The sequence below is a fragment of the Cololabis saira genome, chromosome 1 (genome assembly GCF_033807715.1).
Source record: "Cololabis saira isolate AMF1-May2022 chromosome 1, fColSai1.1, whole genome shotgun sequence".
In the NCBI taxonomy this organism is placed as follows: domain Eukaryota; kingdom Metazoa; phylum Chordata; class Actinopteri; order Beloniformes; family Belonidae; genus Cololabis; species Cololabis saira.
In genome coordinates this window covers 38,702,142-38,725,791 of record NC_084587.1, presented here as the reverse complement: position 1 = coordinate 38,725,791, position 23,650 = coordinate 38,702,142, and the positions used below count along the sequence as shown (strand labels likewise).

At 36.5% G+C, this 23,650-nt stretch overlaps 2 protein-coding genes across 3 annotated transcripts; both read left to right on the top strand.

Annotated features, from left to right (window-relative positions):
- Positions 1-4,289: 4,289 nt before the first annotated feature.
- Positions 4,290-6,710, top strand: lbx1b (ladybird homeobox 1b). The gene is made up of 2 exons (XM_061732619.1): positions 4,290-4,857; positions 5,395-6,710. Exons 1-2 carry the CDS (start codon positions 4,530-4,532, stop codon positions 5,886-5,888), a joined length of 822 nt encoding a protein of 273 aa, XP_061588603.1. The 5' UTR covers positions 4,290-4,529; the 3' UTR covers positions 5,889-6,710.
- Positions 6,711-12,261: 5,551 nt separating this feature from the next.
- On the top strand, positions 12,262-21,962 carry cenpk (centromere protein K). Of its 2 annotated transcripts, none has more exons than XM_061732598.1 (10): positions 12,262-12,334; positions 12,553-12,654; positions 14,417-14,473; positions 16,612-16,675; positions 16,959-17,005; positions 18,434-18,516; positions 18,657-18,755; positions 18,915-19,047; positions 19,127-19,180; positions 21,261-21,962. In XM_061732598.1, exons 1-10 carry the CDS (start codon positions 12,332-12,334, stop codon positions 21,414-21,416), a joined length of 798 nt encoding a protein of 265 aa, XP_061588582.1. In that variant the 5' UTR covers positions 12,262-12,331; the 3' UTR covers positions 21,417-21,962. The 2 variants fall into 2 exon arrangements, with proteins under 2 accessions (XP_061588582.1, XP_061588589.1); XM_061732605.1 differs by lacking the exon at positions 21,261-21,962 and adding an exon at positions 20,038-20,615.
- The last annotated feature ends 1,688 nt before the right edge of the window (positions 21,963-23,650 follow it).

Below are 23,650 nucleotides of genomic sequence, written 5' to 3'. Positions count from 1 at the left end.
CTTGTGTTTCTTGGAAGACTGTGCACCTGTTTTTGCTTTTCCCTGCTTGAGGATAATGTCCCAACTTGTAATTTATCGACTGTTCTATCTGACACCATTTTTATGTTTTCTGTGTTTGCTGCAGGCTGAACTGAGTTTGGGGTCGGGGTCTCATGAAAACATTTCCCTTTTGATTTGGGAAGTGGACAGGATGATGCTCGTCTTCATCAAACATTTATTTTATAATATTAAAGTATATATTTAGTATTCATTTAATATACATTAAAAAAATTTCTTGAGGATAATGTATTTTCTTTTATCCTACTGCACTTTTTTATTTGCATTCATCAGACTGACTCTTTACATATTGATAAATTCAATTAATAATCATGATTACTTTATATTAACCTAACCTTCTTCAATTTACAACATTAAATCCAGAAAGAAATTAGGAAATTTAAGTATTTATTTTAAGACTTTAAGCATAATCTTCTCTTAGCCTCAGCATGATAAAACATTTTATATGCATCATATTTAGTTGTAATGGACTTCTTTTATATTTTATTAACTATCTCATAGTGCGGTTTTGTTTTCTATTTCTGGTGCTTCCTCACCAACATGTGTCTAGTTTTCTGTTGTATCCCGTTAGGCTTCAAAATGTCATTTCTACATCCACCTCAATCCATGGAAATAAACAGAATTCTTAAATTAAAACTGATGTCTCAGACTACAAGTACCAGCGTGTAAGTCCAGTAACAGATGAAGCAGACCCTGCGGTTTAAAATTGAGGTTTTTATAAAGCAGTATATTGTCTGGAATAAATTATTAGTAGGCCTATATGTTAAAACTAATTGAAATCAAAATGTGCGTTTTCTGTCTATCAAGCAACAGCAACAGCTGTCACCCTAAGAAAGGTTAAAGATGAATGTTCGTAACACATGAATGTTGGTGAACAAAAAACGTCACAAGAATGTAATGTAGAAAAAAAGATTTAAAAAAAGATAAAAGGTAAAAAAGATGTACTGTTCAACTTTCTGTTTATAATAATTTTGATAATGTACCATCCAAATTTCTCTTAGTACTTCTTTCCATAGGTGCCATCATTCTGTGTAGGACACGTTGATGTTCAGTAATGTTTTTGAGTTAATAGAATTCTGAAGTTAATGTTGTGATTATCTGAAGCTGCTGCCATATAAAATCAAGATCATCTTGGCTCAATGCTACTGCTGTTTTGAGAACCCTTAAGCTTTTACCAGACTTTTGTGAAAGAAGCAAAAAGGGTTCAGATGTGAAGAAAACACTTTGCTGAGCAATGCAGTGCAACCCACGTTCATCACGGTGATAATGGTGCTGCTTATGATCTGCTGTTCTGGCAGCACTAGCTCTGCACTGCGAGGCTGGAGAAGCCGGGCCGTTGGGGATTTGTCAAAGGCCTGTTATTACATCTCTAGTCGCTTAAAATATGGCTGCCTCTCCAGAGATCCAACTGCCAGATAAATCCTCTCTCCTCCAACCAGACTGGCCCTCGCGATGAAACCATCCAATGGTGCATGCACCTCAGCCAGTGACCTCTGGTAATGACATGTGATTTATACAGTACAAGTTTATAAGAGAGACACACATCTGAGCCCCGCATTCTCTCGCTCTCTCTCTCTGTACCTTTATCTGGTGTCATGTGAGATAACTGGCAGGCCTTTTAAGAGAACTGAGACATGACACCCATCTACGGGGTCTCACGAAATGACTACAATGGGGACAGTTTTCCCTGCAGCTGTCTAATGGCAGTATAAGCCTGCAGTGAGCGGTGTCGGCGTGTCTCCTGCTGCAGGAGGTCATTCACATACTGCATGGTGGCACTAAGCTCGCAGACCGCAGTGTGAAAGGCCCAAATCAACACCTGCTTGGAAAGAAATAGAGCTATTAAACTCTGTGTACATTAATAATTGTGTAAGGAGCGTCACAATAAATACTCTAAATTTACACTGATTGATTATGGTGAACTGCAGTTTTCAGAGTTTATTAGAGACGACGCTTCAAAACCAGTTCATTTAAACAAAACCAAAAAAAAAGACAACCCATCATTAGACTTAGGAAAACTGTTAGATACCTAACATACACAGAAAGTAATTTCCAAGATGGTCAATTATATTGTTTATTCTGTCCCCTGCAAGAAATGTCCACTGCAGTTTAGTAAGTTAAGAGATGAAGTTTTCTGGCTGAAGGAGAGCTGAGGCACTGAAAATGTTGTTGACCTTGGCGAGAAAGACACAGATATGATAACACAACATTACAAATATGCTTTTAAGAAAGAGAGCCTCCAGAGCAGCTGGTAACACACATTTGATGTCATGTGAGAAAATCATCACTCTAATTTATAACGTGCTGCAAGTTAAAAGTGTTGCTCCTTTTATCATTTGTGAATCATTTATTATCATTTTTTCAGACTATGAATTATATTTGATATTTGACTTTTTATGGGAATATTATCTTCATTGACAGGGCTCTGCTTTAACAGAATTTAAGTTCACATGTGAACAAATTAGTTGCTACATAATTTGTTTCTTTTTTTTCTATCAAGTGCCTTTCTAATTCTAACTCCAGATCTGGACACATTTTTAAATAATTTGGAAAACCTCATAATAAAATAAAAGAACCAATAGCAAATGTGTTTGAAAGAAGCTGCTTATATTTCCACACAGCATCCAGAAAACAGTTAGCACAGAAATCAGATCTGACCCCCCACCAGCAGCAAATAAATACTGTCTGGTCGTTTTCTTCAGCTGAATAACCCGATAAAACGAAACTGGTCGCATAACCAGATGGCAGTTGCAAACTGGGAACCACTTTCCTTTCTTGTTGTTTATTTTCTAGGGGTAGAAAAAAAGAAAACACTTGGATTCAAATTATATTGTTATGAAACCCTTTTGATTTGGAATAAATTAGGCATTTTTATACATGTAACAAAAAATACTTAATATATTTCCGCAATAAATACAAAATGGGCCATTAATGTTAAAAAAATACATGTACACTAAATTGTAAATTATAAGATGTCGGCAAACGAATAAATATAAGGAGTCAATTAAAGAGCATCACCAAAAATACTTAGAAGTTAAATGCTAAATTTACCTGGTCCCTTTTTGCATCCTCCTCCTTCTACTCCTAATCATCGTCTTTCTTTTCTTTTGCGTTTATTAATGACCTGAAGGTGTCATCACTACATCTTAAACAGATATTCGTTCTAAAAATCAAGGTGTACGAAAATCACAGCAACAAAAAGCACGGAATTGCTGAAGAAGAATTCGGTGAACGATAATAAGTGGAAAAATAAAATACGTTAATTTATAATGTACTTTAAAAAAAAAGGGAAATTGAAATATTATGAATCGAAAAACTGAAACTTTTCGCTTAAACTGCAAATGAGTGATGAATAGAAGTTTGTATTCCCCCTCTTCTAGTTTGCGGCGCATGCAGCCTATGCAAATACTTTCTCCGGTATGTCAGTCAAGCGCCAAAATAACTCATCACGTCAAACCTGCGCGATGCTCGGAGAGCTGAGGAAATGAAATCTTTCTCGGATGATATAAAAGGAGCCCTTTCGCCTGAGTTATGGCCCGGGTTTGGCGTTGCTGAGAGGGATGCATGCTGCTGCCTCTCTCCCCTCAGAGGAGGCATCATCAGAGCTGATATATGGCCCAGCTCTGCATTAGCTTTATAAAACAAAAGATTATCCACGCTTTGAATGGAGCAAAAAAAAATATCCTCCTGACTATCGCTGCGGTCTCTAAAGTAACCCGAGTCGACTTGTCTTTTCAGAACCATCGGCATAATCCAAATACTTTTTAAACTGCAGACTCAACTGGAGCTGAACTGAAGTTTCACGCGTAAAAACGCTCAAATTGTCGACAGATTGTGATTCTTTCACCCCTTCTCCCTTTTTCGCCCTCCCTTCCCCCCTTTCTCTCTCTCTCTCTCCCTCTCTCTCTCTCTTTCTCTCTTTTTGCTTCCCCTCATTTACCCCATATACCTATTCTGGTATCTCACCACACGACTAAATTAGACCAAAGATGATAAGAGCACAAAGCATTATAATTCCGCCGGGCTCCTCCTCCTCCAGCCATGCGTCCTAATTAATGGGACACCCCCAGTCGCAAAAAGCCCCGCACTGGACTGCAACATAGTCAAAGAGTGAACGGAAAGAGGGCGAAAAGTGCCACTGGAGATAATTGATTACCAACCAATCAATGATAACTTGTTAGTAATCGTCAACTCTTTGGACCTCGCCATTTTCAGGGAGGCATCTCACTCCTGCGGACCCGCAGCTCCCGAGGATCGACACTTTGTACAACATCCCACTGTGGAATAAGAAATCATTTTCCTCCTTTGCCCCTGCTATATCTGAGCTTTTTATTTTTATTATTGTTATTATTACCTTATTTTATTTTTTACCTCTGAACTGTTATGTGACATTTTCCTTCCCCCTCGGAAAAAACCTCCGCCGTTTCTTTGACTACATCAAGCAAGTCTTATAAACTCTTGCCGTCAGACCGATGATGACATCGAAAGAAGTGGCCAAATGTGATGCAGCGGAGCACAGGAGGCGAAGTCCGCTGGACCACTTGCCGCCTCCTGCCAACTCCAACAAGCCGCTGACTCCCTTCAGCATCGACGACATCCTGAACAAGCCGTCCGTGAAACGCAGCTACACCATTTGTGGCACCGCTCATCTCATCTCGTCCTCGGAGAAGCACCGTCCGTCCAGCATCCCTCTCTCCAGCCGGGCGCTGCTCACGCAGACCTCGCCGCTGTGCGCGCTGGAGGAGCTGGCCAGCAAGACCTTCAAGGGCCTGGAAGTCAGCGTTTTACAGGCTGCCGAAGGTACAGAAAATATACAGTAACTTTTATTTGATGTTGTTTTGGAATGCATTTTGTTCATTCAATCTGAGAGACATTTTAATTTAGGTTGGGAACATGTTGTTGAGGAGTCTTTAAATACAATGAAATTATCCGTGCTGTACTTGTGGATAAATGTTCTTTTTTTTTTTTTTAACAATATCTTTATTGTTTTTTCATTTACAAACAGAATATTATAATAAAGGACATTTCACATCTAGTTCTGACTTAACAGTTTTAACCCCCCCCCCCCCCCCCCCCCATCCCATCCCACATCCCTTCTCTCTTTACATATTTCTTGTTATACAATCCAAAGTTGGTACCAAAAAATGTTCTTTTTTGCGCAATTTTCCTTTTATATATTAATGAACATATATGTTTTGTATTACGTGATTTTTTTTTTATTTCTTGCATTATATTTATGCATGTGTTATGTAGCCTATGTTATTTTTGAGTGGGGATTCCTTTACGCACGCAGAGCATGTATCAATGATTTTCATTGAAATTCTCTCTACATCACAGGTCGGGACGGAATGACTCTTTTCGGCCAGAGAACCACCCCGAAGAAGCGTCGGAAGTCCCGGACGGCCTTCACCAACCACCAGATCTACGAGCTGGAGAAGCGCTTCCTGTACCAGAAGTACCTGTCCCCGGCCGACCGGGACCAGATCGCGCAGCAGCTGGGCCTGACCAACGCGCAGGTCATCACGTGGTTCCAGAACCGGAGGGCCAAGCTAAAGCGGGACCTGGAGGAGATGAAGGCCGACGTGGAGTCGGCCAAGGCCATCGGACAGGTCCCCCTGGACAAGCTGGCCAAGCTGGCGGACCTGGAGAAATGCGCCAACGGCACGCTGGGCCACCCGCGGCCCGAGTCCCCCGCGCGGGGGCCGGGCCCGCACGGGGAGCGCGGGCTCGGGAACAAACTGCGGACGTCGCCGCTGTCTCCTTTCTCAGACCACACAACTAGTAAAGAGTGCTCGGAGGACGAGGACGTGGAGATTGATGTGGATGACTGATGGCGCATGCAGCGAGGAGCTGGAGGGCCAACGCATCCATATAGACAATAAAGAAGAGAAGAAAATCCAAGGAGAACTTGTACACTTACTGCTTATATTGTATACCATGACTCAGAACATGTACCAAAATGTATGAATTTTTTTATCGGCACAGATTGACTTATTCATAGTGAAAGCATGAACGCAGAGAAAGAAATATGCAGTGATATTTTACAGTATATTCATTAGCAAACTGTTACTTCTTTCGATCAAAGCAATATGGTCTAAAATAACATGAGTAACTTTTTTTTTTTACACAGTAGTACACTACACAGATGCATTCAAATGCACGCGGGCGCATACTCACACACACACACACACGCACGCACGCACGCACGCACGCACGCACGCACGCACACACACACACACACACACACACACACACACACACACACACACACACACACACACACACACACACACACCTGTCCTACTGCTTTTCCTGTAAGGCCTGTCTCATCACACCACAATGAAAGTGCTCGGGTTTTCCATTTGCTTGCATGGAAATGCATGATTTGATTTGTGATCATCATCTATTTATTTTCCCCCTTTTTTTTTTTATTTCATCGCTCTGGTAATACCTGTGAGCCTGCACGACTGCCTCGCCCCTGGCGGCTGCTCTCCTCTTCTCCTGCCCCTCGTCATTGTTTGACCGCAGCTCTTCTGACTTCAGTGCGGATGATGATGATGCCGACGACCGGAGAGGCAGTCCGGAGACTCACAGATATCTGCCTTTATTTCCTGGAAATGTTCGAGCGATGTCGAGAAACGGCAGTTAAAATTGCGGTGGTTTTGACAAGCTATAGGCTTCTTTTTTAGATTATTGTTTGGATCTAATGGATTTGCAGTTATGAAGTTGTTATGTTTTGTATACCTGTAAGTGCCTTTCTGAAATCAGGACATTATTTGAAAACCAATGCACAGACTGTATTGTACATAGGCTACTATGGGAATAAAATTTGCTTTTCAGAATATTTCTTTTATCTTGTAATCTTTGGATTGATATTTTTTTTGTTTGTTCTTTGTTTGTTTGTTTTATTTTAACTAAATACAGAAGCCGTAATTTTACAAACTGCTCTTGTTACCAATTCAGGCGTGTAAGCCTATGAAAAGCGGCCTATTGAGAGTTATTATACTGAATTATTTTGTCCCTTTGTGTCCTTTTCTACTCGAACGCTCTAAACATTTTGTGGCCCGGAATCCCGCATCCCCTTTCACATCCTAAATGCGTATCGTGGCTTCTTGACCCTTAGACGTGTTTCTCCATTTGTGCTAAAAATTTATGTGAGAAACACAAATCTGGTGCCGGGGCTGAAAAAAGACGAGGATGCCACAAAAACACAAAGTTTTGGGCCAGTTTCCCCGGGCCTTTATAGACCTTTTTTGTTCTGCGGGACTGGGCCGTAATTTTGAGCGTAAAGCATGAAAAGTGGGGACAAATGAGCAGCGTTCCCTGATGGGACGAGTCACAAAGGAGCAGGGCCGGTTCCCCGCAGGCAGCAATACTGAGACAAGTGTGTCCCACCGCACAAAAAGGACGCAAACGTTTGGAAGCCATATGGTTTTTGAAATTTCCTCACAATTTCAGACAATTTGATGGATTGAGTTAACCCTCCTTTTAAACAGTTTAACTGGGTGCGAACAAAGGCTATAATGCCTACATAGACTCTCCCTTCATGAGGGCATCTGCGGCTATTAATGTCTGGCCCCTTTCTTTGCTTGGCGTTTTGAACAAGTCAATGAATTACAATGAAACTGCCGCTTTTTGTGAGCCGCTTGTCTTTATCCGCTTTTTAGCCCTGGAATAATATGTTTGACTTCTGTCCAAGAACATTTTCTAAACAAGAAATGGATTTTGTTGGAAGTGTTTTTAATGTTAAATAGGCAGCCATAAAGAGCTGGGACTGTGACATTTCTGCCAAAGTCTGGTTAGGGAGTCTTTTGTTTGTTTTCTTCTCATCTTTTCTCTTCTTTTGGCTTTTTATTTCTTTTGTCTTTAAGGAGTTTAATGAAGCTGAAAACATGGTGATGTGAGAAAGACACTATCCAAAAGAGGAACTCAAAAGGCGACCTCCTGTTTAACCTTCTTTGTTTAAAGAAAGGATAAGTTAAGCTGTCTTCTTCTGGGTTGTTTTATAGTGTTTGCTTTTTTTCTCTTCTTGAAACTATGTTTTTTTTAAAACAGCTCTACCCAAATAAGTTGAAGGCACTTGATATGACTGTGGCTTTTGTAGATTCTATAGGCAAATTAGTCCAAGATTCTGTAACACTTACCCCCTTATTTTGCTCTATAAACAGTATATTTGTAACAGATTATAGAGTAGTTGTAGGTTTTTCAATGTATATATCTAAATTATACCCGCCCCTGCTGGCATTTAAAACTTTATACTTGTATTTGAATAGATATTGAATTACATCATAATAAAATGGTAATTAAATTAATAGAGAAGTTATACTTGTTGGCAAATACTGGCCTTATAGCTTATTACACCTGCACTATTAAGCAGTTTAATAAATGTGTACACACTTATTATGAATGCAAAGTGAGAGATTTTTAAAGGGTGTATGTCAGATTTATTTAGGTCCAGCCTTTCAATTTAAAGGTACCACGCAGGAAAAAAAAAAATCAATTGAGTTAAATTATTTTGAAAACTGACCTGCAAATATGAATATGTCAGTTCAAAACTTATATTGTTTTTGCGTGTGTGTGTTCAGGAGCTTATTCTGAATCAAGCATATTTATGAAGGGAGAGTGTAAAGGGAGGCTACGATTATGGATTTCACTTGCTTATTTTATGAGGGCTTGTCAGGCGGGTCGGTGATAAGTAATACTACAGTTTGAGGGACCACTTCGTGGTAATTAATCTGGAGGTTTTAAGTGTATTCCAGTATTTCACTCCAAGATAGAAAAAATCACTACTTCAATCATCCGGAAAATTGAAGTTTGATGCATGAGTCCCTACTGAAACAATAGTACAGCCCTCTCTCTTTTCATCCCTTCCCCACTCATTTTTATACTCTCTCTGCCTCTCTTTTATTATTTGTGTCAGGTGCAAGTGTAAAACACTATTTGATTGATTAGTTCAATGCTTTCCACCTTATTGTCTGCAACAAAAACTGTATATATATATATATATATATATATATATATATATATATATATATATATATATATATATATATATATATATATATATATATATATATATATATATATATATATATATATATTACTGATTATTATTATCATTATCATCAATATTGCTAATTCTATTATTATTATTATTACTGATTAAGTATAAAAAGGAGATCTTTAAATGACTTTATATTTGCCTCGAGTCAAACCAGTCTATATTTCTAAATGGAGACAAAATGTAGAGTTTTAATCATAGCCTTCCTGTGGAGCCAGTTAATACTTCAAACTTCAATTTTACGGACGATTGAACTAAGCATGTTCCTGACAGAATTGATGTATGTATTAATTTCCTTTAACTGTTGATTAATTAGGCTGCTCCGAAGGCTCAAATGGAATGCTTTACTCATAAATTTGCATATTAATCAAATTCTAGTTGATCATTCAGATAATCGAGACTGTGATTTTTTTGATTTTTTTTTTTTTTTTGTGGGGGGGTGCTGGCAATAAAAACACGAGATCCTCTCAGCTGCTGCAACCACACCGCTAAAATCAAAAATCCAGAATGAGTCAGGCCGAATATTTGGATTAAATTCTTCATTTTGTTTTATGTTTTACTGGAACAAATGCTGCTAATCTAAATGACGGAGGTCTATTAACATGAACACAGCCAATCAGAAATGTGGCTCATAAAAGAGCAGAAAAACATATGAGAGAAGAGGTAGATAAGTGTTGCATCCCTGGCAGCACGATAATAATTTAGCAAAGCAGTAGAATAACAAAATACTTTGTCTTTTAAAAAACGTGTGTGTGTCTTTGTGTGTTTGTGTGTGTTTGTGTGTGCGCACGCGCGCGCGGCAATTATTAACCACCTATTTTAACTCATCTGTTATTGAATTGAAACCAACATGCTATTTAAAAAAAAAATATTGAATTTTTAAATCCTTTAAAAAAGAGGGGTAAAATGAGGATGAATTAAAGACAACTTAAAGAAACAAAGTAAAAAAGGAAACTATTTTTAAAAGAAAAAGAGAGGACTCCAATTTGCGAATTAACTTCAAAAAAGTCAGAAACAGTGACACCTGCCGGTGACTATAAGAACTGCGCTGCACTGCAGTTAGCGCTGGGGGGATACTACCAAGTAATACACATGTATTTTTGAAATAAATTAATTTATTTTCTATTTATTTTAGAGTTTATGATTTGTTTCTTGCTTTTTCTTTTTTGTAGGTAATGTATGATTTCTGTTGTTAAATTCTACAGTAAATGATTTTAGTGTAATCAATTAATAACATAGATTCCTAATTATTTGTTACATGGGAAAATAAATGAACAACTCAATTTAAGCAAAAACACGAAAGGACCACTGAATTTACATAAAAATCCCAAAGAGGCAGACATTGAGGGAGTGTGCTACTTGATAAATCAAATTAACTAAGGTTAATATCCTTGAGAAAAGACCACTCATGTGACACAACGGTACCCTGTTTTTTCTTTACACTTCTGTTTTTCTTTTTCTTTTTTATTTTTTTTTTGGGGGGGGGGGTTATGAAGTGAGCCACTCTGCTGCACCCCACCCTCCTTTTTTTGTCTTATCATACGTCTCATTTACCTTAAAAGTGGAAAGTCATAACTGGGAATGACGTTACACTCAATTTGACTGTGTTTCAGTTTCAAAGTTGGACAAAATCATGGAAACACTTACGTCTTTAACCTTTCTAAACATCAGATTAGCCATTGTTAGTATACTGATTGATAACAATACTCTATGAGGTATTTAGTATACAAACATCATGGCAAAATGTTCTTGCCAAATATTGTCAATTTGGCTTACTTTAAAGTTTACTGCAACCTTTTGAGCTCCAGGGACAGATAACATCCCTTATAGGCTTTCTGACCATGCAAGCTTTTTTTAAATAATTTTTAGCTGGATGATTTGATATTTAGTGGTTAAACCTAACATATTATATTTTTGGTGTAAAAGCAGGTAAAAGGTTAAATGTAAATTAGATTCCACATAAACCGCTGGGAGCAGAGTATACAGCATTTTTTTCCAATCATCCAAACACTATCATATAGCATGTTTTATTTTATTTACACTCTAGAAAGCAGTGTTTTTGATTCTCCACACATACCATAATGGTTAGGTATCGATCCCCTAACCTTCAGGCTGGAGGAGAATGGGTGCAGATCCCGGGGGGGACGGGGGGGGCATGTCCCCCCCAATTTCTGAAAAACATGAATTGTCCCCCCTAATAAAAATACCCTAAATTATTCAAAAATGAACAAATGTATTTTCAGACTTAAAGGTTGAATATGTAGAATATTTATTAAAAATATATTTCTAAAAAAATAATACATCCACCGTGCGTTTTGAAGTGTACAGAAAGCAATGGGTCCATTTTTTTTTTAAGAACCGTTTACCACCATAACTGTGTTAAAACATGATCAGTTAGTTTAAACAACTTGTTTAGGGCTCCATATTTCATCCATATATCAATTGATCGTGCATAAAGTAGTCCAATAGGATAAAAGGAAGATGGTGAGAAGAATTTGAGATGAGTAGACACTACATGTCCAAAACCCTTAAAATTATGATTTACGAATATAACAGCAGTAATATATAATAATGATAATAATAATAATAATAATAATAATAATAATAATAATAATAAATAATAATAAATAATAATAATAATAATAATAATAATAATAATAATAATAATAATAATAATAATAATAATAATAATAATAATAATAATAATAATAATAATAATAATATATAAGAAGTGACACGTCCTGTTTAGGACAAATAAACAAGAAAGGTAAGCACAATAAATGATTCCCTGTGCAGTATTTTTTGGCGAGCCTTTACCAATTTATGGCATAGTATGAGTTGCATATTGGCAAAAAATTAAAAATTAAAATCACGTTGGTGTTCCCCCAAATCCTCACATCGGATTTGCACCCCTGAGGAGAACCAACTCTTTCCACTGATCCACAACTACTTAGTAAAAGTCTATAAATATCATACGCTTGATGTTCTCTCTATGTTATGATAAGCTGCTAAAACCTACAAAAGAAAGAGAGAACCCGTGCACTTCTAACAAATTCATATTTTCCTCTACATTTTCTCTCCTTGTGACGGCGCTTGCGCATGCGTAGACAGCAACAGCAGCGGTGTCTGTGGCGGACGTGACGTCATTGGCGGTATTTTGAAAAGGAGGCAGCGTTGAAGTTGTTGTGTGTTTGACAACAGCGTGTTTAAAATATGGTAAGATGTCATTTTTGTTGGGGTAATACTTGTCACATAGATATGTGCGTTTTGATGTATTCCGTAATGGTTTTACGTTTATAACAGATAATCGATCCTGCTAACGCACTTTGTCGAAAGTTAACAGAAGCTAGCGTGGCTAGTTTTCAGTCTTTGTCATTATGCATTAAAGTCCAGCCTAAATCGATATGTTTGACCAGTATTGTTTCCTTGTTCAGGGGGAGGTGAACGCAGGCGGTCAGACAGCACCGGAGCTTTCAGAGGACGCGCATTCTGCGCTGCTGGAGATGTGTGAGGAGCAGTTCAGTCAGCTGGAGCAGGTACAGGTTTACACTAGAGTTATAGTTAGTATGTTACAGTTATGATGTTAGAGTTAGAGTTATGATGGAGATGTGTGAGGAGCAGTTCAGTCAGCTGGAGCAGGTACAGGTTACACTAGAGTTAGAGTTAGTAATGTATGTTATAGTTAGTTATGATGGAGATGTGTGAGGAGCAGTTCAGTCAGCTGGAGCAGGTACAGGTTTATAGAGTTAGTTATGATGTTAGAGTTAGTTATGATGTTAGAGTTAGTTATGATGTTAGAGTTAGTTATGATGTTAGAGTTAGTTATGATGTTAGAGTTAGAGTTATGATGTTAGAGTTAGTTATGATGTTAGAGTTAGAGTTATGATGTTAGAGTTAGTTATGATGTTAGAGTTAGTTAGAGTTACGATGTTAGAGTTATGATGTTAGAGTTAGTTATGATGTTAGAGTTATGATGTTAGAGTTAGTTATGATGTTAGAGTTAGTTATGATGTTAGAGTTATGATGTTAGAGTTAGTTATGATGTTAGAGTTATGATGTTAGAGTTAGTTATGATGTTAGAGTTATGATGTTAGAGTTAGTTATGATGTTAGAGTTATGATGTTAGAGTTAGTTATGATGTTAGAGTTAGTTATGATGTTAGAGTTAGTTATGATGTTAGAGTTAGTTATGATGTTAGAGTTAGAGTTATGATGTTAGAGTTAGAGTTAGTTAGAGTTATGATGTTAGAGTTATGATGTTAGAGTTATGATGTTAGAGTTAGTTATGATGTTAGAGTTATGATGTTAGAGTTAGTTATGATGTTAGAGTTATGATGTTAGAGTTAGTTATGATGTTAGAGTTAGAGTTATGATGTTAGAGTTAGTTATGATGTTAGAGTTATGATGTTAGAGTTAGTTATGATGTTAGAGTTATGATGTTAGAGTTAGTTATGATGTTAGAGTTAGAGTTATGATGTTAGAGTTAGTTATGATGTTAGAGTTAGTTATGATGTTAGAGTTAGTTATGATGTTAGAGTTAGAGTTATGATGTTAGAGTTAGTTATGATGTTAGAGTTATGATGTTAGAGTTAGTTATGATGTTAGAGTTAGAGTTATGATGTTAGAGTTAGTTATGATGTTAGAGTTAGTTATGATGTTAGAGTTAGAGTTAGTTAGAGTTATGATGTTAGAGTTATGATGTTAGAGTTAGTTAGGATGTTAGAGTTAGTTAGGATGGAGATGTGTGAGGAGCAGTTCAGTCAGCTGGAACAGGTGAGTGCAGGTTACACTCATCAGTCTGATGGTAGAGATAGAGTTAGGATGTGTGGAGTTATAGTTAGGATTTTAGAGTTATAGTTAGGATGTTACACTTATAGTTAGGATGTTACAGTTATAGTTAGGAAGTTAGGATGTTAGAGTTAGAGTTAGGATGTTAGAGTTAGGATGTTATTGTTAGAGTTAGGATGTATGGAGATATAGTTAGGATTAGGGCTGTGCGATTAATCGATTTTAAATCTAAATCGGATTTATTAATCACAATCGATGTTAAAAAGGGAAAATCGGAAAATCGATTTTCCTGTTTTGCAGCTGGCTGCATTACAGACAGAGCTCGTCTAGTCATCTTTGTTTGGTCAAGAAAATTGTAAATGTTGTCACTTTACTAAACTCAAGGAGGATTTACAGTATCTTTCAATTGCACTTCATTCCCAATAGGGAAATTTGTTTGCTATTTTTCTTTAAAAATACCAACCAATCTTAAAGGATACAAGCTACAGACTGTGCTTGTGTTGTGTTGCAGCTTCAGAATGAGATCATACTGAGTGGACCAGACTTCTGTGACAGTCTGCAAGAGCAGGTAAAGTTGTTGACAGTTTCAATCGTTCTTGAAATTTTACAAAAATGGAAACCTGAATTTTAAATGTTATAATAGTTCCCTCTTTTTTCACATCAGTGCTTATACCAAGTCTTATTTACACAAAATATGAACTTTTCCACAAAGTAGTTTGATGAGATGCTCTACTACATTGTCTGCCTGAGATTTCCACAAACATTATTAAAACTTAAACTCCCCATTGAGATAACGCCGGCTTAAGTCGTAAAATGTCTCTACAGGTGAAAAACAGCTGGAAAAGCTTGTGTAGGAAATACAAAGTTTAAAACAAATGTTGTTACACCAACAATTTAGCGCACTAAAAAAATTTTAATAAAGCGAGAACTGTTAAAGAGACTTTCTTAAACTTGACATCTTTTGTTTTCAAACAAAGCCACTTTCCATCCAAATGAGCTTTTCAGCAGCATTGCAAAAGTCAACTAAAAAAAAAATTGCCATCTTCAGCCAAAATTAAGAAGCCTTATTAAGCTTTTCATGGCAGAGGACTTAGTGTGGATTGGGGGGAAAAATAAGGATGAATGACAGCAGTGACAAAGTGCAAGACTTTATTTACTTACATTATCCCAGATAATACTGTTTGGACTTTATTGTCCTGTGACCATGTGTACCAACCTCTTACCGTTAAAAGTTTTTGTTCTTGCTTTGACTAACATGTTGGATTTTATAAACTCTAAACCAGAGGTATTCAACTAGATTCGGCCGGGGCCCACATCTGCAAAAGGACTGTATGGAGAGGGCCGCACAATTTGAAAATGTGGGGGTTTTCAAAATGTATTTTGCACTCAAAGACGATGACTTATGTAAATATAATACATTTGTATTATACATTTGAATATATCTAGTTTACATATGAATTATGTATTAATTGTTTCCAGATTTAGTAATTGTGAATGTTAAATATAATATTCAGATAAAGAAATATTATTTTGAATGCAAGTTCATTTTGAAACCATGCATTGTGCAAACTTAATGAAATTGATATTGACCTACTTTTAATAAAACACGCCATAATGACAAAGAACCACCACCAAGATTTCCTTATTTGAATATTATATTAAGCATTGGGCACAAGCATTTTAGTCCATAGTAGCCAGTTTGATGTTATAAATAAGCAACTAAAATATTAACCATAAGCTCCTTTATTAATTACATCTGTGCATTATATCAGCAAAACAAAACAATCACATGAAATTATAGGAGGCTTAGAAGTTCCATCTGAAATGCAAAGTCCTCACTTATTCAAATGAAAAAAATGTCAGGCCAATCCTAGAAGCCTAATGATGTCAACAAGTCCTCTGTACAACGGAGGTTAATGTGACAAACATTAACACTGTGCAACACTGGCAAAAAATCTGAATTTTTTTTTTTTTTTTCAACAAACAACCCCTTTTTTGAAATATGACCCGGGGCCACATAAAAGCTCCTGGCGGGCCGCATGTGGCCCGCGGGCCGCCAATTGAATATCCCTGCTCTAAACAGTTCACAGTTTGTTTGTTTTTTTTGTTTTTTTTTTCTTTTTAAAGGGGAATCCTAAAATGTACAAGTAGGCTGGATGTTACATATAAACTTCTCTAGTTATCAGTTTTGAAAGGAATACAATGTTGTAGACATACTCTTAAGATTCTCAGTGGTTGTAACAAAGCTTCATGTTAATAAGTTTGAAAGTATATAATTAGAACGTTACTGATTTTTGTTTACACACCGCATGAAGCATCTTCAGAAAATGCATATTTCAAGTTCCTTTCACAAACCCTCATACACTTTTAGTTGATATGTGCTTGTGGCACAAAATCATTATTTTTTTAAATGAAAACTTTTAAATGCAAACTGAGAAGAAAAAATGCCTTTTTTTCCCTAACAATCCTGTCCATTGGGAATTATCTGAAAAGAAAAGTTCCTCTCCGAATACTTTAGTCAGAGCAAGTGTTTGAACATAAAAAGTATTGTTACTTTAAATTAAATATTTTTTGTTGAATTTTAAAGGGCTTGACAGGCTGTTTTTAATTTTTATGGTTTTAATTTGTTAAAATAATTTGATGATCCTTTAAAGTGGTGATGGATTTTTATTTAATTTATTTATTGTGAATATTTATCTTTAATAGTCCATAAACAGACTCACGGCAACAGAGGCTGAACTGAAACAGTGGCAGGCACTGGAGCCAAAACGTAAGTCCTCCGTTCATACTCTGATGGGAGCTGTGACTACAAAATATGATCTTTGTATTTACAACTTAAATATCAACGTCACAAATCACACCCATAGTTTTCTTGCTATATTTTACATTAGCTATTTGCTACGAAGTGAAGAATTTTAGGATTTGTTGTATAAAGTTTTGTTTCAAGATTCACGCCTTGTACATCATTTTGGAAATGTGTGCATTGTGATATACAAGTACTTATTCTTTGATTTTTTTTCTTCTTTTTTTTTCTTCTTCAAATCTCCATCCAGTGCTGGCAACAAATCCTGAAATTGTATTTCATGCTGGAAAAGAGGAGGTATGTTTATCTGTGAAATGCAGTAGCAATATTTATTGATAAATCATTGCCTCTAGTACAAATGTAGACATCTTTGTTGTTACCCGTCCATTAAGGAAAGAAAAAGTCACATATTTAGGTGGAAAAACGCTTGAAAACTGACAACAGTGGTGATAAATAATACTTTGGTAAAAAATGTACTAAAAAACCCAATTTTAAACATGAAGGGTATCCTCAGTTAATTATTGTGTTGTACAAACAGGTATTTTGGTCCACTCTTCATGAGAAAGCTACTCCAGATGTCTCATGTTTGAAGAGTTTCTTTTCCAGACTGCAAGTTTCAGCTCTTTCAACGGATGTTCAACTGGATTTAGATCAGAACTCGTTTACGGCCATTTCAGAATAGTGCAATGTTTTATTCCTAGCAATTCGTAGGTGTTTGTAGTTGTGTTTTGGGTCATTATTCTGTTGGAGGACCTGTGTCTAAGACCAAGCTTTCTATCACTGGGTAACACATTAGTCTTCAGAATGTCTTAAGATTTTATTGTTCTTGCAAAGATTCAAGACACCCTGTACCAGATACAGCAAAGCAGCTCAAGAACATAACTCGTGTTTTCATAGCACCTCCAGTCTTCTTTGCCATGGATGCTTTATTTTTGCGTCTGTGAACATAGAGCTGATCTGACTTGACAAAAAGCTCCAGTTTGGTCTCATCTGTCCAAAGGGAGTCCTCCTCAGTGGTCTACTTTGTCTCAAACAATGATGGATGATGTAATTTGACACTGATGTAACTTGACGTTGGAGTTCACCTTGAATCTCTTTAGAAGTAGTTCCGGGCTCTTTGATTACCATACGCATTAGCCTTCTCTTCAATTTGTCATCAGTTTTCCTCTTACATCAACATCCAAGGTGGTTGCCTACAATTCTGTGGACCCTAAACTTTTGAATGAAATTTACAACTGCAGTCAAAGGAACATCAACCTGTTTGATTGTCTCCTAGCCTTTACCTTAAACTTTCTTGTCTAGAATTTTCTTTCCGATCTCCTGAGACAACTCTCTCCTTTGATTTCTCTGGTCCATGTTCAGTGTGGTGAACACAACGATACCAAACAGCAGAGTGAAGACTTTTCACCCCTTAAATAGTTAGACTGAGTAACTGAACACTGAAGATACATGTGGTGTTAAATACAAGACATACTGTTGTTTAACATATGATCAAACTATTTACAATCTTGCCTAGGGGTCAAGTTTCATTAGTTAGTTTTAGTTTGTAATGATTCTGTTGAACCACAATTAAGAAGCAATATCTGATTTTCATTGGTCAATTTTCAGTAAATTGCTATGATTACTTTTTTCATTTTCATGGTTGTAGGTTTTTGTTTTGTTAAGTGTACCAAAACATTTGTCCATGTGTGTATGCAGCTAAATTCTCTCTCTTGTTTTCTGCAGATGCTCAAGCTGTGCTCTGAACTTGAAATGTATGTTTCTTGTTGTGAAGCCAAAAGAGACAAATTGAAAGAGACTAAAGAGGAGTATGTAAAGTTTGCTTTATACTGCAGGCATTCCATAACTCGATGTTCTTAATCAGGGTTTAAAAATACTTTTAATAATAAATAGATCCGTCTTAATGTCAGAACCTTTTGTCTTTTTTGTAATTTATTTTTTTTTACAGTGAGCAAAGATGGCTGGAGGAGAAGAAACAGGTGCTAAAAGCGACCAACGATCACGTTAAACAACTTCAACAAGAAAAAACAACTTTATCCGAGCGCAAGTGGGTGTTGTGGCAAATATTACACTGATGGAGCTCAGGTTCCTTTTTATATCAAAATTAAGAAAAAAAAATATATTTTGTGTAAATCAATGAATGCTGATCTACTTAAATGAAGCTTATGGGAGTTTTAAAATAATTACATGTATATTTTCAATTCAGTGTGCTGCATGACATCAAGGGAAAAATCCAGAAGATGAAGGCCTACCAGGAACAGCTGATGGAGTCTCTGGGAGAGATCCTGGAGGAGCACCTTCCTCTCCCCCAGAATGAATCTTTCAAAAGCAGGAAGAAGGTACCGCCACCTGCTGTACCGAACAATCTGGGTTGGACTCACTCCAGTACTTCTAACAAGCTTGTGCTTTTCCTTTCAGAACATTGCACAAGAGATTAAAGAAGATCTTATTTCACTCAATGAAATTCTTGAGGTGAGTTTGCACACAGTACAGCATGTCAAATGTTATTGATATCAGTCTAACTGATCAATATTAGCTTTGGTTGAACCACAGTTTCTTAATCATCGAAATAAAGCAAAAAAATGTTGACACAAGAAAACGTTGTTTATATCTGAAATCTTTTTACACGTGATGGACATTGTGTAGTTTGTGTTTTTTGATTGTTTGTTTCTTGTCATGTTTTATGAAAGTGGTTCCTGTGTACAAATTCAAGGACATCACTACAGTACTCTTGTTTTTACTCTTATTTAGTTCATGTCTCCTCTCTTTATATAAAGGACATATCAGAACACAACCTTTGCATAATAAACATTTCATGAATAAGATATGTTTATATGTTTATTCTTTTTAAAAAGAGAGTGAGAGAGAGCTTGATTTTTAAATCTTTGATGATTTCAGAAATCAAGCAGCGTGTAATCTTTTGTTCAGTGTCCATCAACATTATCAACCTTCACCTTAACCAGGTGCTTTTGGTAGAACTCTGGTGGAATATTTGGCCACTCTTGTAGAAAGAATTGGTAGGAATCAACTATCCATGTTCATTTTATGACATATTTCTTATGTACCATCTATTGGTTATTATTTTTTTAATCATTTTTTTTTAAAGCAGACTTGAAAAGCTACCTAAAACCTTCATGTCTGTTTTGTTATGACTCAGTTTGAGGCGAGGCCGAAACACCGTCAGATGCTGCTGCAGTGGTTTCATCTGATTTTATTGAAATGTGCTTATTGTTTAGAAATGTCTCTAAGATCTGCGATTTGTGTGATTGTCTTTCTCTGACCTGCACTGACCTCGTTGGACCTTCACATCACGCTAGTTGTTTGTCCAGTGAATGCTGTCAAACAAACATTCTCTCTTGGCACATGGAAGCTACTTGGTGCCCTTATCAATAACTGGATGTGAAGAGTCTTGGCAGGTGTTAAGCATTCCTGTATTCATCATCTAAGTGGTGTTTATTTTTTCTTTTGTCGACTTTTTTGTTGACTCTCTAATAGAAGATGTGTAAGATGTAAAATGTACAATAATGACACCAGTGCCAAAGAAAAGCTCAATGAAGTCTTTGCCACAGTCGTGTCCAAGACAAATGTAAACTTGTATTGCGTATGACCTGTTGCTTTTATTCATGTTATACAAAACAGCTAATTGCAAGAAGCATTTTCCTACTAATTATACATAATTGCAGACTCATTTAAACATCTCATTTCTGAGAAGTTGTAACATGGTATTATTATTTAAAGGAGCTTGAGGCTCCTTTAAGAAATGAGACTCTCTAGCGCCACCCTTCACCACGACGGCCGTCGGGGGTACTGCAGCCAACAGTGAAGCCGGTGTCGTGCCAAAAAGTGATTGCCTGCCAGAATCTGATTTCTCCCCTGAAAATGGGTCTTTTTACCTGCCAAAAATTGATTGAAGGCCAAATGCAATTAATGAAAGGTTGATTCTACCTAAATAAGATTTGATCTCATTCTTGAGCTTCATAATATAAACACTAGAGCTCACAGGATTGCTTTAAACTCTTTTAAAGGACCATTACAACACAAAATAGGCATTTTCACCTGCCAAAAATTGATTGAAGGCAAAATACAGTTAATGAAAAGTTGTTTCTGCCTAAATATGACTTGATCTCATTCTTGAGCTTCATAATCTGAAAATCTGACGTTTTAGCGCTATCGTTCAACGGCACCGGCACGGGAGAACGGGGAGAACGCACATGCAGCGTCATGTGACGTCACATCCGCAGCCCAGCGCGGGAAATTTGGGCCCGAATTGCAGCACATTTTGCAGCACACAGCCTGTTCAAGGCAAAGGAGAGATACACTAGAGGGCTCATTCTTTTTGGTTTGGAACGCTTCATCTGACATTATTACTAGAAAACTTAAAACATATACAAACTTTTTTCATAAATTCTGCCTCAATCCGGCCTTAAGCTCCTTTAAATATTGCAGTACTTTTGTACTCACTGCTTGTTCTTACAATTTCATGCAAGTGGCAAAAAATTAGTGTCACACAAGAAATGGGTGTTGATGCTGTGTGTCTCCTTGACTCCTGCAGATGCTCATGAACAAGGCCCTGAACACGCCACACGACCCCTACGTGACAATAGATGACACATTCTGGCCTCCTTACATAGAGATGCTCCTCCGTTTTGGAATTGCAGTGAGACACCAGGAGAATAACTTGAAGATCCGACTGGAAACCTTTTTCTAACACACTGAAGTGTTACATTTCTCCAGCATCACTTTTCTAGTAGTTTATATCCAAATTAATTTGTACAGTAATTTGTGTAAGCTAATATGAAGAGTAACTATTAAGCTGTGAGGCTAGTGATATAGTGCATGTTGTACCACATCTGTAAAGTATGTTTAGAAATTGTTCTAATCCTTCAACACAATTTTAGATCTGTTTTACATATTAAAATATCTACATATTAACAATGTGTTAATATTAGAACATCTAAGTTATCAAAACATTTCAGGTCTGAAAGCCTGTAATTCAAAGATGGGTTTTTACCACGTTTACTGTGCCATAAACAGGAAATCAGCTTTGATTAGAGTTATGAAAGATTAGAGTCTTGTAATCCCCCTATTTACATTGTTTTCAAAAACACTGGCTTATGATAATTTGTATTAACACCTGAAGTATCTGTAATCACTTATTAATTCTACACCTATGTTGCATTAGCTCTTAACTGGTAAAAATAGTCTGTTTTTTTTTTTTTTTTTTAATTTTAAGTTAAGCCATAAACTTTGAAAATGTCAGTGATGTATATATGTATATGTATTTAGATGTTTTTAATGTTCAGATTTCTTTTTAATAAATCTCTGAATTTAAGATGTGCTTCTTGATTACTCAATTGTTATTCATTATTATTCGTCAGGGAAAAATATGATTAGTGCTCATGAATTGTCTCAATGTGTAGGTACTGTAGAATACAATAATCCACCTTTTTAGTTTAGTTTATTTGCACATAAAAATATACAACCGTTTTAAAAGTACGGACGAACAGTATGTAGAAAAAAAAGAAATACAATATAACAGAAAATGGGCGGGAGGAACCAAAAAACGCATAAGGGCTTGTCGAGTGGTCCTCCTATAGTGAAACAAACAATATCTACAGAAATATGTAAAACATAGGACAAATGAGGAAAATTAGCTAAATTGCTAGAAAACAAAAACAGGAATCTAATGAGGGTGTGCAGAGAAGTACTGGAAATGAATGGTTAAGCTTTGCTAACTTGGGCTAGCAAATATAATGTGATTTGTTTTTTGAAAGTATTTGTACTCGAGCATTCTCTAATTTGGTGTGGTAAGGTGTTCCAATAAAGAGGAACCTCTGAATCTAATTGAAAATTGGGAAAAAGTAGACCTGAAAAAGGTGGGATGGAGATTGTTTGCAGACTGAAGTGATGAATTTGGGAATTGAATTGAAATAAAGAATGAAAACGGGTTGGAAGTAGCTTGTGAATGGATTGATAGACAAAAAGACAAATCTGAAAAACATTTACAGCAAAAATAGGGAGAATACTTAGGGATTGGAACAATGGGGTGGATCTAGTACAGGGGTGTCCAAAGTCGGTCCTTGAGGGCCGGTGTCCTGCAGGTTTTAGATGTTTCCCTGCTTCAGCACACCGTGATAAAAGTAGCTGTGTCACCAACAGAGTTGTCCAGACCTTGATGGCAAGCTGGTGATGACCGTTAATTTGAATCAGGTGTGTTGAAGCAAGGAGACATCTAAAACATGCAGGACACCGGCCCTCAAGGACCGACTTTGGACACCCCTGATCTAGTAAGTCTATTGGAAAATGTAATCATTTTGATAAAACTTTTTTGCAGGATAAAGATACAGTTGAGGTTGCTCATGAAGGTACTTGTCCAAATGACATTGCAATATGAAATATAAGGGTAATATAATATAAATTAATACAGATTTTTCTTGGTAATAGATGCCGTATACGTCTGATTACTCCAATATTCTTCGCAATCTTGTTCGAGATGAGTGCAATATAATTTTTCCAAGTGAGATTTTCATCAATCATAACACCTAGAAATTTAGTTACCGTAACTCTTTCCAAAATGTTATTGGAAATATGAACATTTGGAAGGGCGTTAGTGGCTTTTTGGTTTCTAGGGGAAAATAACATGTATGAACTTTTCTTTATATTAAGTGATAATTTGTTGGCCTTGAACCAGGTGTCAACCTTGATCAATTCCATGTTCATTTCAGATATTGGTTTATGACGATTGTTACCAGATAAAAAAAATATTGGAGTAATCTGCAAACAGAATAAAAAATGCTTTAGATGATACCATGTATAGATCATTTATGTAAATAAGAAATAGTAACGGGCCCAGAATCGATCCTTGAGGCACACCACAAGAAATCAACCTGTAATCCGAACATGTATTACATGCTTTTGAACCATAACAAACTTGAGCCACTT